The 18,813-nt window shown below is 37.9% G+C and overlaps 1 protein-coding gene across 3 annotated transcripts; it reads right to left on the reverse strand.

Moving 5' to 3' along the window:
• Positions 1-1,401: 1,401 nt before the first annotated feature.
• On the reverse strand, positions 1,402-18,495 carry LOC118561360 (gastrula zinc finger protein XlCGF57.1-like). Of its 3 annotated transcripts, none has more exons than XM_036133412.1 (2): positions 17,731-18,495; positions 1,402-2,687 (listed from the first exon to the last, which is right to left on the reverse strand). In XM_036133412.1, the coding sequence occupies exons 1-2, from the start codon at positions 18,384-18,386 to the stop codon at positions 1,613-1,615; spliced, it is 1,731 nt and encodes a 576-aa protein (XP_035989305.1). In that variant the 5' UTR covers positions 18,387-18,495; the 3' UTR covers positions 1,402-1,612. The 3 variants fall into 3 exon arrangements, with proteins under 3 accessions (XP_035989305.1, XP_035989304.1, XP_035989303.1); XM_036133411.1 differs by having other exon boundaries at positions 1,402-2,667; positions 17,549-18,495; XM_036133410.1 differs by having other exon boundaries at positions 1,402-2,671; positions 17,469-18,495.
• Between the last annotated feature and the right edge of the window lie 318 nt (positions 18,496-18,813).

The raw sequence follows: 18,813 nt of genomic DNA on the forward strand, positions 1-18,813 counted from the left end.
CTTCGCAGTCGCTAACTCAGTTAGCTGGATTTAATTGTTGACGATTTGGCATGATCTTGGATCGTTTGGTTCTTTGACACTCATCCTGGACTTGCTGTCATAGCAACATGTGCACAAGCTTAAACCTGCTCGTGAGCAGGCTTATTTCATGTAAGCAGGATGAGATTGTGTCTTTATAAGTGGAGGAGATAGGGAAGTCTGTCGTAGCCATGTCTTGTTAATTTTTACGACAGCAACCTGTCGTGGAAGGTGTAATAATAATTTAGAGCTTTTTGTATTAATCACGTATTGCGAGACAGACAGGATCCTTTTAGCGCAGCGCGACAGTAATTGTAGAGTAGGGCTGGACGATAATTCAATAACAATATATATCGATCGATACACGTGTGGCGCGATAGAAAAAAATACGGTCGATACAGTCACTACTTCCTCTCGACCAATCGTAATCGCGGACCCAGGCACGCCGTCACAAAGCGCCGCCCTCTCAAACCACAACACACAGCAGGTGAATATGTCGCAGCAAGGAGCGGCGGATGAAATGGTCCCAAACGGGGTTTTACTAGTTCGCCAGTCTGACAGAAATAAACCACAGTGATTTGTAAAACTTGCAAGGAACCGGTAAAAACAAAGTCTGGTAACATAACCAACTTGTTTCATCACGTAAGCCGCTCACAACCGTCAGCCCCGCGCATCTGCGCGTCTTCTAAAGAATTTTCTGGAACTTCTTCCAAAACAAAGCAGGTATAGCAGCTAAACTGGGCTCCCTTCTTTGTGATAAAATGACAAAGCGTCCAAGCGGCGTAAGGACATAACGCATGCAGTAACGTGCTTCATAGTGATGAATATGCTGCTGTTCTCTGCAGTTGAAAAACCTGGCTTCAAACAATCACTCGCCACTCTTGATCCGCGATATAAAGTTCCGGGACACAAGTTTTCCTCTAACAGCGCTCCCTAAATTGTGCAACTAGTGCCGGGAATCAGTGCAAAATGAGCTGCAATCTCCGTCCTTACACGCCACAACCTTGGACCTCAGCCCTGCGTCAGCCTCTCAATTATGAAACCTGAGAAGTAACTAGTGTACTATTCCCACCTAAATAGGCTATTTTATTTATTTGGTATATTTATTTTGGTCATTTAACTGGTCACTTTAGTTTATTCTTTGTCAGTATTTAATAACATAAGTCAGGTCTCTTAAGTTATTTTTCTTTTAAAAAAAAAATTCTGTTATGGTTAAAAAAGTTGGTTAAATAAAGATTTAATTGGAATTCTGTGTTTGTGTTCTTTATTAAAATTAAATAATTTAGCAATATCAAAAAAATATCCAGGCAGAGCTGTACATAAAATATGGTTTTAAATATTTTCAATAATTATCGATATCGATCAATATGCTTTTTTTTTTTAATCGATAAGCTTTTTTTCTATATCGTCCAGCCCTATTGTAGAGAGATATGTTTTTTCTCGTGAGGCTGTTATTTACATAATTAATTTTTTGGAACCACACAAGTGTTCAACACGGAGGAGTGAGTGAATTAAATATGCTTTTTGGCTAAACTTTTTTCACATAGATCACAACTGAAAGGTTTCTGTCCTATATGGATTCTCGTCTGTATTTTTAAATGTGATTTTTAGCCAAATCTATATCCACGTGGATTCTCATGTGTATTTTTAAAGAAGCTTTTTGGCTGAAACTTTTTCCACATAGATCACAACGGAAAGGCTTATGTCCTGCATGGATTCTCACATGTCTATTTAAAGACTCTTTTTGGCTAAAGCCTTTTCCACATAGATCACAACAGAAAGGCTTCTCTCCTGTATGTATTCTCATGTGTACATTTAAAGTGTCTTTTCGGCTAAATCTTTGTCCACATTGATCACAACAGAAAGGCTTCTGTCCTGTGTGGATTCTCGTGTGCATTCTTAAATACGCTTTTTGGCTAAATCTTTTTCCACACAGATCACAACCAAAAGGCTTCTGTCCTGTGTGGATTCTTATATGTTTGTTTAAAGTTCCTTTATGGCTAAAACTTTTTCCACATAGATCACAACTGAAAGGCTTCTGTCCTGTATGGATTCTTGTGTGTCTTTTTAAACTTGCTTTTAGGCTAAATCTCTTTCCACATAGATCACAACAAAAAGGCTTCTGTCCTGTATGGACTCTCATGTGTGTATTTAAATTAGATGTTCGGCTAAAACGTTTTCCACATAGATCACAACAGAAAGGCTTCTGTCCTGTGTGGATTCTCGTGTGTATTTTTAAATTTGCTTTTTGGCTAAATCTCTTTCCACACAGATCACAACAAAAAGGCTTCTGTCCTGTATGGACTCTCATGTGTGTATTTAAATGAGATGTTTCGCTAAAACTTTTTCCACATAGATCACAACTGAAAGGCTTCTGTCCTGTGTGGATTCTCATGTGTATTTTTAAATGTTCTTTTTGGCTAAACCTTTTTCCACACAGATCACAACAGAAAGGCTTCTGTCCTGTGTGGATTCTCGTGTGTATTTTTAAATTTGCTATTTGGCTAAATCTCTTTCCACATAGATCACAACGAAAAGGCTTCTGTCCTGTATGGACTCTCATGTGTGTATTTAAATGAGATGTTCGGCTAAAACTTTTTCCACATAGATCACAACAGAAAGGCTTCTGTCCTGTGTGGATTATTTTGTGTTTGTTTAAAGCGTATTTTCTAATAAATGTTTTACCACAGTCTTCGCAGCTAAGCTTCACTCCTGTCTGGACTTTCCTTCGTGAGTCCACATTTTTTTTCTCTTTAGAGCATTTCTTATGTCCAGAGTATGACAAGTCTTTCAGCTCAGAGAGACTGTGTTCTACATCACTGTCCTCTTCATCCTTCTTAGTGTCTTCAGTCTCTATAGAAATGGAAGCATTTCCATGATCTTGTATCCTGATAGATTCTTCTCCATCATTCGCTTCTGGAAGTTCTCTGCCTTTAATTTGGTCTGGATAAAGCTGTGAGAGCAGCAGAGACTCTTCATCATCCAGAGTCTTTATGGGAGCAGCAACTGGAAACCTGATGGCATTAATCCCCTCCTTCCCATTGAGCTCCTCTCCTCGCAGACTGATGTAGACTCCCTTCTGTTCCTCCTTTAAGTGAGGGGGACTTGGCTGATGCAGGTCAGCACAAAGTCTTTGGTCTAAAGAATCTTCTTTAACAATCCGCTTCTGAGCAACATCTGCAGTAATCATTGAAACACAAAATGCAAATTAGAAAGGATATTGATCTCAGTCTGAACTGAGGCACATTTTAATAAAGATAAAAGTAAAATATCAATGTACTGAAATGGAATTAACTTCACATTTATTAAGATAATAATTGATATTGCAGACACACTGACTTACATTTGTAACTTATTTGTAAAATTGCAAAGGTTATTCCTTTGTTTAAATATGCTGCTAATCACATTTGGAAGAAGATTTGATTTTTTTTAACAAATCATTTATTTACACAAGTAAATAAGTTAACAATACACTATTAAAAACGTTTTATTCCAGTTTTAAAAAAAATTACATTAAGTGCTTGCCATATTTTAATTATTTTTTAATCAGACAGTGCACAGAATTCCCCTAAAACCCCATAAAAGCACAAAGTCTTCTAAATTCCCATTGGATACATAAAAGCAGAATTCTAGCCGCAGCCTGGTCTTTACATTGCACCTCCACAAACTATTGACATCAAGCTGAGGTCCATCCTGCAGTCTGTCCCGCCGAGATAAAAAAAATGGCAATTTTCGTCTCAGAAACTGAAAAATTTAACATTTGGGACTTTATCTTATTTGCTCTGCTGTAAGGAAATCGGTTAAAAACATAATTTGTAAAAAAAAACACACCAAAAAGGCTAAAAACACTCAATAGGTTAAAAAAAAACTTTTATTCTCTTACAATCCATAAAAGCATGAAAAACACTCTCGGGCAAACTGCAAAAAGGACATTAATTAAAAACTAATGGTTGATAAAAACATTTTTTTTTTTTTTTGCAATAGCACCATGAAGAATCCTCCACTGAAGATCACCAGTCTGTTTTTTTATTGGAGGTTTGGAGTTCTCCACTGGGGCTTTTGACCTCCAAGCTTGTCCACCCATACGCTGATGGCCCTTTTTTCCAAGGTTCTCCTATTCATTACCTTCACACAACACTTATATGCAACTTTTGAGGTTATGTTGCATAAAATCTTGGAGTCTCTGTTGCTTAAAAGGGACTTTTCCCATCCACAAAACAAGGATCCAACTCTACTTCAGGGAATGTAGTCCGTGGGCCAGAATCTGTAGGACGTCTCCTTAAGAAGTTTCGTATGAACTGTCAGACGGCAACTTTCTTCCACCGGGAAAAGTTGCTACTCATAGCAGTGATCTCAAAACACCAATGTTCCCACGTTTTGCACATTAATAAGTTATAGCCGATAAAAAATCTAAACTGTGGCGCTCCGGTCCAAGAGGTCACGTGATTTGATTTTTGCTGCTCAGCCAATCAGATCGCTGTATTGTCAGCTGTGCGCGTTCACCAGTTCATCATGGCTGCGCTCGTAAGATGTTTGTATGCATTTGTTTCCAGATGAAGAAAGCCCAATAATAGCATTTTCTGGTGCCAGTTGGCAGAGATCTTGATGGCAAGAAAAAAGAAATAGCCCAGAACATCCATCCATCCATCATTCATTTTCTAACACGCTTATCCCCGCTGGGTTTGCGAGGTGCTGGTGCCGATCTCCAGCTGTCAATGGGCGAGACGCGTTGTATAAACTCGTTGTGCCAAACGAGTTATCCCTTTCGGAATTTGTAGAATTTTGTATTGTATTGTATTTTTGAAATCAATAAAAGTTTTAACCTCCAGCTTTGTGAAGTCTAAATATTTTAAACATCACATTCTAATAAAATTAAATTGATTTTTTTAAAAACTAAACTAATACATTGTTCTATTTTTAAAAGCGACATATTTCGTTTTCTTAATATGGTTAATATCTCTATATGGTTCTTGGTTGAATTAAAATATTATTAAATCTGATAATTTTGGCTGTACCTTTATTCAGTGTTCATTTGATCACATGTGAATTCCGCTCTATATGATCCATTCATGCGGGTCAAAAAGACAAAAATAGACAGCTGTGATGGACTCAGGAAGGTGGATTTTTGGTTTAAGCAGACAGACATGCGACAATCAAATAACATAAAGCTAATATGTTCGTGACACATGTGGAAATGACCACGGAGCCGTTTTCTTTCTCATAACGTGTTATTTTGAGTGATCAATCGAGTTTTAACCGACATAGCAGTCCCTGATGATAGCACTAACAAGTGTTACATTTTCAGTTTTTTCACACAAACTGAACGATAATGTAACGACACCATTGCTATATTTCGTTAAGAAAAGTAAAACATCTTCATTTCCACGCCTAATAGGTTGGAAATGAAGTGGAGTTGACTAGATTCATTCTTCCAGTTGAATGCGCTCTCGGCGCAGGGGATACAGATTCTGACTGGCGACTAAACAGCTCATCTACTGTATTTATGTTTGTTCTTATATTCATTTTTCATTTAAACAAAGATAAATTTGCAGATTTGACCTTGTAAGGTCGTGTGATAGTTAAGTAAACAAAGTTCATCAAACTGTTTGTTGTCATTTTTCCCCCAAATAGGAATCGATAAGAGAATCAATAAGGTAATCGGAATTGTGAAAATCTTATCAATTCCCAACCTTATAAATTAAATAGTTCAAAAAACGGATTAAATTAGTGGTTTAAATAAGAAACAAGCATCAAAGCAAAGACATGAAATACGACTGTAAAATCTTTGAATAGAAATGTACCATTTGTATCTCTTTAGTTGGTCAATTATTGAATATATATTTTTAAACTATTTTGTTGTGTTTTATGCAACATATATTATATTTTAGCTACTTTTTGGCCCAGTCTATTTCATTTACTAATTTATTTATTCTGTATTTATCCTGAATTATGGCAGTATTGGTCTTCCATAGTACAGCCAGAATAAAAACACGCGATCCTCTTTCTGGAAAAAAATAAACAAAAAGGCGTTGTTCAGAGGCAGACAGACAAACACCTGATGCTTAAGGGTACTATATGCTAAGCTAGCATTAGCACCTCTATGCTACACGTTAAGCTAGCATTAGCACCTCTATGCTACATGCTAAGCTAGCATTAGCACCTCTATGCTACATGCTAAGCTAGCATTAGCACCTCCTATGCAGAGCTGCAGGTTTAGCCAGTTTTCTGGGGGAAACTCTGCAACAATGAAGAGGAGGAATCCATCAGCTGCTGAAAACGGCTCCTCAACTTTAGCTCCATCCACACAGTTACCATGAAGAAGGAAATCTCCAAACCTAATCGGTGCAGCAGAACTCTGGGCTGGAAAACATCCCCCATCATCGGTGTCTCCTCTGCTGCGTCCTGCCGCTCTTTGAGCTCCTGCTTCCCTCCAGTTTCTCCGCTGTGCCTCCAGCTGCTGGACTTCTTTCCAGACTTCATCACCTGCAGCAGCTGCTGCTCTCTTTCAGCTTCTGGACTCACAGCAGAACAACAAAGAACCAGGAGGATCAATGTGGCTGCGCGGTATGAATACCTTGTCGGTAGCACGAGCCGTACCATCAGCTCATTTGCGCAAGCGCGAACAGAATAACTTCCGGTAGGAAATATTTCGTTTTTCTTACTTTTTTATTCTTTTGTATTTTTTTGAGGCAGGGGTTTCTTTTTCTATACATTTGTGTTTGCGGCAAATTTGCACATTCTAAAAAAAAAATAAACAACAGAAATTCATAAAATAAAATACATTGTTTTTTTAATAGCAAAAATGTTTCCCAGTTGTGATTAGGGAAATAAAAATATATAAACCATTTCTTAAAGTACATAAACCCCCAGCTATAAATACATATAGGAGTAAAGGAACGTATTTGATTTTGAATTTTTTTGGAAGTGAGATGTTTTTTTTATCATTTATTTGATTTGCATATGTATGTATTTTGTGCTTAATAAATGTAATTTAAATTAGGTATGTGTGTGTTCCTTGTTCTATTCCCTGTTTGTTTTTGTAAAAAAAAAAAAACAAAAAAAAAAAACAATGCGGCTGCTGTTTTGATGTGTACACCAGAGGGCGCTAACATCTCAATCGATAATTTGAACTTTATAACAAAATAAACGTTTAGAACAAGATTATTTGTATAACGAAATTCACCATATAAGTAAGGATGAAATATTTTTCCAGTCCTGTTTGAACAAGCAATAAAACTAACAGAGTGCATTCAGACAATACAGATAAACGTTACACAATGATATCTTTCCCGACTTCTGAGCATATCTGATGATGACAATGATGACGTCAAGCAATACAATGGAGAGAATGTAAAACGTATCAATTTCTTTCAGAAAAGTCTTTAATATTTTATTTACGATGTAGTTTAGCATTATTTAATGATTTAAGTATAGAAATAAGTATTTTCAGTACAGTAATTACATTTCGTTTTTGGCGACCCGGAAGTTATTCTGTTCGCGCTTGCGCAAATGAGCTGATGGTACGGGATCGGGAGCGTGCCACGGGTAGTCTACGTACATGTTTTCTGCAATCAGGTTTTCATACTGCGCAGCCACGTTGATCCTCCGGGTTCTTTGTTGTTCTGCTGTGAGTCCAGAAGCTGGAAGAGAGCAGCAGCTGCTGCAGGTGATGAAGTCTGGAAAGAAGTCCAGCAGCTGGAGGCACAGCGGAGAAACTGGAGGGAAGCAGGAGCTCAAAGAGCGGCAGGACGCAGCAGAGGAGACACCGATGATGGGGGATGTTTTCCAGCCCAGAGTTCTGCTGCACCGATTAGGTTTGGAGATTTCCTTCTTCATGCTAACTGTGTGGATGGAGCTAAAGTTTAGGAGCCGTTTTCAGCAGCTGATGGATTCCTCCTCTTCATTGTTGCAGAGTTTCCCCCAGAAAACTGGCTAAGCCTGCAGCTCTGCATAGGAGGTGCTAATGCTAGCTTAGCATGTAGCATAGAGGTGCTAATGCTAGCTTAGCATGTAGCATAGAGGTCCGAATGCTAGCTTAGCATGTAGCATAGGAGGTGCTAATGCTAGCTTAGCATGTAGCATCCTTAAGCATCAGGTTTTTGTCGGTCTGCCTCCAAACAAGGTCTTTTTGAAGGCCTAGAATATCTGCTGATTGTCCTCTGGAAGACCAATGCTGGCATAATTCAAGATTCATACAGAATAAATACATTGGTACATAGATACTGGGCCAGAAAGTAGCTAAGATATAATATATGTGCCATAAAATGTATAAATAAATAATTTTTATTCAATAATTTTTATTCAATAACCAACTAAAGAGCTACAAATGGTGCATTTCTCTTCAAAGATTTACCAGTCGTATTTCATGTCTTTGCTTTGCTGCATGTTTTTGATTTAAACCACTAATTTCAATCAGGTTTTTTTGAACTGTTTAATTTATCTTGTATATTTAATAGTGCAGTGTTGCCGTAATCACATTCAACGGGATAAATGCATCTTTTTCCTGCTGCTCTCTTTCAGCTTCTGGACTCACAGCAGAACAACAAAGAACCCGGAGGATCAACGTGGCTGCGCGGCATGAACACTTGCAGAAAGTGGCGGGGACAGACCACGCGACAAACCCATACCATATATGGAAATGACGTCATCACACTCCGGAAGTGAAGGGGGCGCTATTTGCTAAACCAGCAGAAGTTTCTCACGTTTTTTCTTTGGAAATCTTTATTATTTCTTGCTGTTATAACATAATCGTGGAATCTCAAGTTTTTAAAGAAAGTCTTTGTTGATTCTGTCCATAGTTAAAGTAGAACTATGATACAATAAATATATGTACACCTAAAGCTAATGTTGGTAATTTGTTTACATTTATAAAAAAAATTAAGAGTATCCAGTCTTCAAAGAAAACAATATATTATATATAACTGTTTAATTTGTTAATTTTTACTCTTTTTTATTCACAACCAAATAACTTTGCTGTTTGTCTTAAAAGTAAAAGAGACAGTGCTGCACAGGTCAACTGAGCCAAAGTAAAGGAAGCTTCAGCTTCTGGCCTCAGAACAAACAAAACCTTTAGGGATTCTTCTTTGTTTAAATTTTTGCCAGTTGGCAAACAAAGAAATATTTTCGTTACGGTCATCTACCGGTAAGGAGTGTGGACCAGAATGTAGTTCTTTTTATATGACATCACTAAACTTCAGTTTTGAAGTGCAGCAGGGTATCGCTACATCCGGTTACATGCATTTATGTAGAGCATTCAGGGGGTCAAGACATGTTTCAATGAAAATCAGCGCAATCTCATTAGGTATGACTGAGACCACAATATTAAACGTGTCTTATTGACTATCTTTATTTTCCTTAGTATAAGTAGCGATCATTGCTGTTATATAGATGCTTTTATCGGGACAGTAGCATGAAGATCAAAGCTGACATGCAGCAGCTTGTTGGCTTACTTTACAGATTGTTTACCTATCAGAAATCTGATGTTGATGTTAATAAATAATTACTGTAGCTTGTTTGTCATTATAGAAATAAATTTTGTTTTTCACTGAGTGAAAAAAGAGACATTTATCTGCTACATGGTTCCCCTTACTTGATTATGGTGATGTGTTATATATAATTGCAGTCATGAATTCAAAAGATCTTATTCCAGTTGAATCTTTTTGTTCATTCCTATAGAAAAAATAACGTTGGTGGGTCTATTGGACAGTACCTTCTGATTTGTGAATTTTCTGTGTTGCGTCTCTCATAATATATAATTTGCACTTTATATTAATGCACTTTCCTTTTTCTTAATTTTTGTACAAAATACTGTGCATTTTAAGTAGAGGCCTTAAACTGGTTTGTTTATTATACTGTATTAATAATGATGTGCTGCTGACCTCTTAGTGAGATCAAACTTTTAAAAAGAGATCTTAATCTCAATGGGATTTTATCTGGTTAAATAAAGGTTTAAAAAATATTATGATTCATCTAATTTCTCCCTTTGTCCTCGTTGTGTCCATCTCTCAGCAGCATCATATCCACCAAGCATGGCACAATCACTGAGAAACTGCTACTGCAGTGTCCCACAGTGTTCGAACAACAACAAAAAACTTTCCATATCTCAGTTTTCACGACTTCCTGGCTGATGCTGAGATTCGAGCCTGTTGGGTGACGGCAATAAGAAGAGACGAGGGGCCAAATCTTAAAATCCTTTGCGGCAGCACTTACGTCTGCAGTCAGCACTTCTCTTCAGAGGAGACCTATGTTTCTGCAAGTGGTTGAAAGAAGTTAAAGAAGGGAGCAGTACCATCTAAATTCCTGTGGAATGAATGGGGCAAAAGTAAGAGTACAGTATTTAAATTGGTAATAAATTATTAGATAACTTTTACTCAGAACTCAAGAACTTACCTTAAAGGGTTCATGCTAACTCTTTCTTTTAAAATAGTGGTTGCTGTTTTAAGTATGACAATCACATTGCTTGTTTGAAATGACGTAAAAACAATAACAACATTTTTTATTCTAGGAAGAGGTGATCAGTCTGCAAGGCGAGCAAGAAAACGCCTTGCAGCTGACAATGAGACGCCTGTTCCAGGGAGCAGCACAGAGGACTGGTCCTACCTGGAGGCAGTGCAAAAAGATCATGACTACAGCTGCCATCCCTCTCCTGGTGATTTTATTTTTACAAAATAAACTCATTCCTTCTTTCTTAAAGATAATTGAGTTAATCTTATTTAGCTTTTCCCAAGATAATTTCAGTGGGTCACCACATGCATTTTTATTAGAGCTGTCAAAATCAATTTGTTAATGAAAGGAAATTGATCTGAGAAATTAATGTTTCTAAACAAGTAAATTATATCCACCATCATATTTGACACAATAGCAATAAAGACCTTAATGTTCCTTTTTTCAGCTCTAGAAAATTTAGAACTCTTGTTAAGCTTACTGACAGCATCAAATTATGTGGATGACCCAAAAATGGATAAGTGATGCTAAAGTGTATTCTCCTCTTTTCTCTAAAGGTAAAATGGACAGAGCTGCTAGGAAGATTCAGCAGTTGGAGGTGCAAATCTTGACACTTGAGCACAAAATCCAACAGCTGACCCTTAAAAACCAGGAGCCATTAATTATAAATGTTGTGTGACCGACGAGGACTACCGTTACTAGACAAGATTCAGCTCCAAGAAGGTCTTCACTCTGTCTTGGGAGTCTGTTAACCCGTCTGCATCAAGGCTTATCTATTGGTCCAAAGCACAGCGTGCAGCAGAAGTGACGAATATAATGATGAAGTAATGGCTGGCAAGGGTTTCCTGATTGAGAAAATGCTGTCAGAGGTGGGGGTAAAACTCATCATGCCACCATTAAAGAAATCAACCCAGCTCAACAAACCACTCAGAAGATCCAGGCCATCGCCCGTTTGAGGGTTCTAGTGGAGAGGGCCATACGCAGGGTGAAGGAATACCATATTTGGGATGAATTGTTCTGCTCTCCATGGTAGGATCAGTGAATCAGCTGTGGGCCATCTGCTGCCTGATGTCAAATTTCCAGGGACCTCTTGATATCAAGGGGGACAAGCCAGTCTGAGGCCCGCTAGCTTGGATGTTATCTTACTGCAAAAGGCTTTACAGCTATGACCCTGTAAGATTGTAATTGGTTGCATGTAAGCATTGTATACATTGTGTCTTACTTTGAAGTTGAGGACAACTAAAATAAAGTAAAAAGAAACAAGAATGCAGTATTCATGAAATGGTTAATTTAATTCTCAAATATGTCTACTGTTTACAAGTTTTGAAGTTACCCAGATAATTGCTCACACCCCAATCAACAAATATCAATAGATGCTGCAAATATCTGTCTTATATAACAAATCCAAACACATTTTTTAATTTCTATACATCTGTTAAATTGCTTATTTCGGCTTCACAACCATTTACCGGTAACAACTATTTACACTGTACTACTGTTTTAAGAGTTGCGACTTAAGAAGACATCCCTGTGAATGTTGTAGTAGAAATCATCAAGCTTTTCCCGCATTGAGTGGATAATCTCCTCATCCCTGAAGACTCTTCCTACTGTAAAGTCAATGTTTGTATCTGTGATGAAATCACACCACTGAAGGCCGGTAATGGCTAGTTGTCCCTGTACCTGATAGTGTCGTGATTTGTCTTGATGAACCCAGACAGAGCACACACACACTCACGGAGCTATTTCTGAGAGTTTATTGAAAGAAAGATGAGTAGTGGATGAGGAAACCAGAGAGACTGTAATGGACTGGAACTGGGGTGTAGATGGGAGCAGGAGGACCAGAGAGTTCTTGAAATGCAGGGCTGCTGTTAGACCAGAGGTACAGGGCGAGACAGTTCTTGGGGTGTAGGTCTGCCGGAGCACAAGGATAGCAGGCAGAGATATCTGTTGGTGGACTGATATCTGGTCCGCTCTGAAAGGTTATATTATAGACTGACTAATGAAACACTAGAATCTGAACATATTACTGATCTCATTTGTCTAATTTCTAATAGCTAATAATTAGTTCCTTCTCCTCGTTTTTCTATGACATCTGGAAGTATCCAAGGCTGTATTACTGGTAATGGAACAATTTTGTATTCTATAGCTTTAGATTAACAACTATAGCTTTAAGGTGTTTGCACTTGTTAAAAAAAAAAAAACACCCAGAGCAAAGGGCGACGCCTGGTTGTTTGTGCCTCTAGAGGCCTTAATTCGCTTTACAGCCTCTGAATAAGAGACACTTTCTAACTTCTTAAAATCCTCTAGTTTTTGGGTTTGGAAATGGGCAACACATCCTCGGAAAACCATGGTTTCCCCACAGTTACATCATTTCACGTTATCGTTTGTACATTGAGATTGATCATGTTCTTTGCTACATTTAATCCAAAAAAAGGTTTCACAGGATACACTATGGATCCTAGAGTAACTCTTTGATTGTTTCTTCTTTAAATATGAGAAGTATCAAAGTAGTTTTCTTCAAGTCTTCGTCTCCTAGTCTTAAACCTTTTTACTCCCACCAGTTCCTCCCCTCAGGGTTTTGAGTAGGTCTCCCTCATAAATGTCTGGATTAATGTAAATAACTCGTTTTGAACCTGGATGAGACTCTTGACCGAGCCCTAGCACAAATCCTTAAACTTCTCATTTACCCATTTCACTGAGCTTCAGAGCTGTCACTCTCTGGGTTTCAGACTTACAAAACATCAATACGTTTCCACTCAAACCCCCCAGAAAATCAATCAAAGTACACGTGGTAAATGTTATGAATCTTTTTATTTTCAACTAATAAATGTTTAGTTCAGTGTTATCACAGAAGACAGAGGAGAGACTTTAAATCGGCTGTCTCAAACTGAAATCCTCGAGGGCTGGTGTCCTGCAAGGTTCAGATGCTCTTCCTCAGGAAACTGAAAAGGACTGGACTTTCCTCTAAACTGCTAAAATACTTCTACAGAGCTACCATAGAAAGTGTTTTATGTCTCAGCATAAATGTATCATATGGGAGCTGTAGAAAAAGAAGGGTTTAGCACCGTTAGTGAGAACAGTTTAGAGGATTGTGGGATGCCGTCTGCAGGATCTAGACTTAATTCCAAAAAAAAGTATCCAGGTCATCTCAGTATCTCAGTCATCCAGGTCAGCATGAAATGCTGACCTGGATGACTGAGAATCTTCACCAGCATCTAGACTTAATCTATGCAGAATGAGTCCAATAAAGGGCCAGACACATCTCCACTGATCCCACCCACCCAGGCAATGTGCCGTTTGCCCCTCTTCCAGTTTGGTCAGAGGGGCAAGGCAGGTTTATTTAGAAAGCACATTTCAATAATAAGACAATTCAAATCGCTACACAAGTCCAAAACAAAAACCAAACAGGGGAAATAATGTATACCACAATCTAATGATAATGTATTCAGGGCTCTGAGATTAACAGTGCATGCTAATCTTCCTGCAGCTGATTACCACCACAACTTTCAGAAATCTTGACCTATTTTCGTTTAGTTTATAAATATATATTTTGGAGTTTTCCATGTATATGAACTATCTAACCATAACCCCAGGTATTCAAAGTCTGTTACCATTTCTAAACGTTTATCCATATAATGTTAATTCCCCAAAATAATCTCACAAACTAATTTGTAATTTACAAAAAACAAGGCTTGGTTGCTGATGTTTTGAAATCCCATCAATGTGACCAGTGTTCTACTTAATTCCTTTATAAAAATTTTCTACCATGTATGTCACATTTTCCCCTCATCCATGTAGCCTCGTTGTCTGCAGAAGGTGATAATTTCACTCCTCTGTTTAGGTTTGAAAAAAAATTGTCATTGAAAAAATGATCATCAAGAAGCAAGATAGTCTTTCAATACATGGACCGGTCTTTATTGAAGGCAAACAGCATTCAAGGTACATTCTTCCCCAAATGCACCCCTAGTAAGACAAACCCTGTCTTTATAGGGAACAGATGTACACAAACAGGAGGAGCCTGTCATGGAGAAACTAACAAAGAGCCTCATGTGACATATAACAGCTTCATCTTAGCTCCTGACCTTTAACCTCTCCTACAACCTGGGGAAGAAACAGCTCTCCTGACCCACTCTAAATTACCATCACCTCCTCACTTTGACCCACAAAGGTAAAGTTTTAGGAATACTTCATGAACATGTAAGCACACACAGATATACTGAACTCTGATTAACCTTACATCTCTGCAAACACAGGATATAGACTATATATGCCATTCTGTTAAAGGTGACATGTTTTGCACAAGGTTTAAATTTAGAACTCCACAAGAACATTTTCCATTACATTTTGCCCTTTGATTAAGGAATAGCCATATAAATCAAGTCACATTTCTAAACAAAATAGTAACATAAGAACATAAAATGAAAATAATGAAAGCTTCACGAGTCAGTCTCATCACACAAGATCATAGTCTCAGCATTTATCTGCAATTATGAATTCAATTAATTAAGTAAAGGCTTTTGGGAGATTTGGCAGAGAAACAAACTGGGAAAGTTAAATGGTTTATTTGGAAAGTTTTGTGTTGATGCGGTTACATTGTGTTTTTAATACATGGAGCTGACCAACATAGCTTCCGTTAGCATTTTGATACCATGCCATTGCCAATGTAATTCAAGTGTTTTATATGGTTGATAAAAGGCTGATATGAGAACAATAGTTGGAAGATTTCAGCATTGGCATTCTTTTGACAGCAAATTCTGTAAACATATGGAATAAAAGAGAGAATTTTTTTAACAGATATAAATGAACATCACTATACAATGCTGTTTAACTTTTTTCAACCAACAAATCCTCTCTGCTAGGCTAGTGGAACTCAGCTAAAACTAATGAGCAAAATTAAGATATAAAGAAGCTAAAGAACTATGTACACATAATAGAAACGAAAAGACATAAAATTATCAGAATGATTCAGTGAATCCTGGTTCACTGCAGATCCAAGTTAGGGAACCAAAGTTCATCTTAAAGAATATGGGTTGAGGTTAAATTAGCTTAACTAATTTAGAACAACATTTGATGTGTTTCAACCCATTCACAAAGCAAACCTGAATTAGGCAAAACATTATTTGGGGAAATATAATTTTAAAAAGTGATTTGCTCACTAAATATGAGTAACTTTTAGGACACAGACAACCTCACCTGGTCTGTGAACACCACATCACTGGTCAAGAGGGCACTAAAGGACTAGCATTTCCTGCAAAGGATGAGGAGAGCCCACTTGCCACCATCCATCCTCACCACCTTCTACAGAAGCACCATAGAGAGCATTCTGACCAGGGGTCCGTTCTTCGCAGTCGCTAACTCAGTTAGCTGGATTTAATTGTTGATGATTTGGCATGATCTTGGATTGTTTGGTTCTTTGACACTCATCCTGGACTTGCTGTCATAGCAACATGTGCACAAGCTTAAACCTGCTCGTGAGCAGGCTTATTTCATGTAAGCAGGATGAGATTGTGTCTTTATAAGTGGAGGAGATAGGGAAGTCTGTCGTAGCCATGTCTTGTTAATTTTTACGACAGCAACCTGTCGTGGAAGGTGTAATAATAATTTAGAGCTTTTTGTATTAATCACGTATTGCGAGACAGACAGGATCCTTTTAGCGCAGCACGACAGTAATTGTAGAGTAGGGCTGGACGATAATTCAATAACAATATATATCGATCGATACACGTGTGGCGCGATAGAAAAAAATACGGTCGATACAGTCACTACTTCCTCTCGACTAATCGTAATCGCGGACCCAGGCACGCCGTCACAAAGCGCCGCCCTCTCAAACCACAACACACAGCAGGTGAATATGTCGCAGCAAGGAGCGGCGGATGAAATGGTCCCAAACGGGGTTTTACTAGTTCGCCAGTCTGACAGAAATAAACCACAGTGATTTGTAAAACTTGCAAGGAACCGGTAAAAACAAAGTCTGGTAACATAACCAACTTGTTTCATCACGTAAGCAGCTCACAACCGTCAGCCCCGCGCATCTGCGCGTCTTCTAAAGAATTTTCTGGAACTTCTTCCAAAAGAAAGCAGGTATAGCAGCTAAACTGGGCTCCCTTCTTTGTGATAAAATGACAAAGCGTCCAAGCGGCGTAAGGACATAACGCATGCAGTAACGTGCTTCATAGTGATGAATATGCTGCTGTTCTCTGCAGTTGAAAAACCTGGCTTCAAACAATTACTCGCCACTCTTGATCCGCGATATAAAGTTCCGGGACACAAGTTTTCCTCTAACAGCGCTCCCTAAATTGTGCAACTAGTGCCGGGAATCAGTGCAAAATGAGCTGCAATCTGTGTCCTTACACGCCACAACCTTGGACCTCAGCCCTGCGTCAGCCTCTCAATTATGAAACCTGAGAAGTAACTAGTGTACTATTCCCACCTAAATAGGCTATTTTATTTATTTATTTGCTATATTTAATTTGGTCATTTTACTGGTCACTTTAGTTTATTCTTTGTCAGTATTTAATAACATAAGTCAGGTCTCTTAAGTTATTTTTCTTTTAAAAAAAAATTCTGTTATGGTTAAAAAAGTTGGTTAAATAAAGATTTAATTGGAATTCTGTGTTTGTGTTCTTTATTAAAATTAAATCATTTAGCAATATCAAAAAAATATCCAGGCAGAGCTGTACATAAAATATGGTTTTAAATATTTTCAATAATTATCGATATCGATCAATATGCTTTTTTTTTTTAAATCGATAAGCTTTTTTTCTATATCGTCCAGCCCTATTGTAGAGAGATATGTTTTTTCTCGTGAGGCTGTTATTTACATAATTAATTTTTTGGAACCACACAAGTGTTAAACACGGAGGAGTGAGTGAATTAAATATGCTTTTTGGCTAAACTTTTTTCACATAGATCACAACTGAAAGGTTTCTGTCCTATATGGATTCCCGTCTGTATTTTTAAATGTGATTTTTAGCCAAATCTATATCCACGTGGATTCTCATGTGTATTTTTAAATAAGCTTTTTGGCTAAAACTTTTTCCACATAGATCACAACGGAAAGGCTTATGTCCTGCATGGATTCTCACATGTCTATTTAAAGACTCTTTTTGGCTAAAGCCTTTTCCACATAGATCACAACAGAAAGGCTTCTCTCCTGTATGTATTCTCATGTGTACATTTAAAGTGTCTTTTCGGCTAAATCTTTGTCCACATTGATCACAACAGAAAGGCTTCTGTCCTGTATGGATTCTCGTGTGCATTCTTAAATACGCTTTTTGGCTAAATCTTTTTCCACACAGATCACAACCAAAAGGCTTCTCTCCTGTGTGGATTCTTATATGTTTGTTTAAAGTTCCTTTATGGCTAAAACTTTTTCCACATAGATCACAACTGAAAGGCTTCTGTCCTGTATGGATTCTTGTGTGTCTTTTTAAACTTGCTTTTAGGCTAAATCTCTTTCCACATAGATCACAACAAAAAGGCTTCTGTCCTGTATGGACTCTCATGTGTGTATTTAAATTAGATGTTCGGCTAAAACGTTTTCCACATAGATCACAACAGAAAGGCTTCTGTCCTGTGTGGATTCTCATGTGTATTTTTAAATTTGCTTTTTGGCTAAATCTCTTTCCACATAGATCACAACAAAAAGGCTTCTGTCCTGTATGGACTCTCATGTGTGTATTTAAATGAGATGTTTCGCTAAAACTTTTTCCACATAGATCACAACTGAAAGGCTTCTGTCCTGTGTGGATTCTCATGTGTATTTTTAAACGTTCTTTCTGGCTAAACCTTTGTCCACATAGATCACAACAGAAAGGTTTCTGTCCTGTGTGGATTCTCGTGTGTATTTTTAAATTTGCTTTTTGGCTAAATCTCTTTCCACATAGATCACAACAAAAAGGCTTCTGTCCTGTATGGACTCTCATGTGTGCATTTAAATTAGATGTTCCGCTAAAACTTTTTCCACATAGATCACAACAGAAAGGCTTCTGTCCTGTGTGGATTCTTGTGTGTTGGTTTAAAGCATATTTTCCAATAAATGTTTTACCGCAGTCTTGGCAGCTAAGCTTCACTCCTGTCTGGACTTTCCTTCGTGAGTCCACATTTTTCTTCTCTGTAGAGCACTTCTTATATCCAGAGTATGACAAGTCTTTCAGCCCAGAGAGACTGTCTTCTACATCACTGTCCTCTTCATCATTCTCAGTGTCTTCAGTCTCTAAAGAAATGGAAGCATCTGCATGATCTTGTATCCTGATGGATTCTTCTCCATCATTCTCTTCTGGAAGTTCTCTGCCTTTAATTTGGTCTGGATAAAGCTGTGAGAGCAGCAGAGACTCTTCATCATCCAGAGTC

This window comes from Fundulus heteroclitus, unplaced genomic scaffold (assembly GCF_011125445.2).
Source record: "Fundulus heteroclitus isolate FHET01 unplaced genomic scaffold, MU-UCD_Fhet_4.1 scaffold_62, whole genome shotgun sequence".
In the NCBI taxonomy this organism is placed as follows: Eukaryota; Metazoa; Chordata; class Actinopteri; order Cyprinodontiformes; family Fundulidae; genus Fundulus; species Fundulus heteroclitus.

What these genes read in the sequence shown, in the direction of transcription:
- LOC118561360 (XM_036133410.1), bottom strand. Translation starts at nt 18,386, where the DNA reads ATGAGAGTCCATACAGGACAGAAGCCTTTTTGTTGTGATCTATGTGGA. An exon ending in GCCAAAAAGCTTATTTAAAA is followed by an intron (nt 2,672 to 17,468) that starts ATACACATGAGA and finishes TACGCTTTAAAC; the next exon opens with AAACACAAAATAATCCACAC.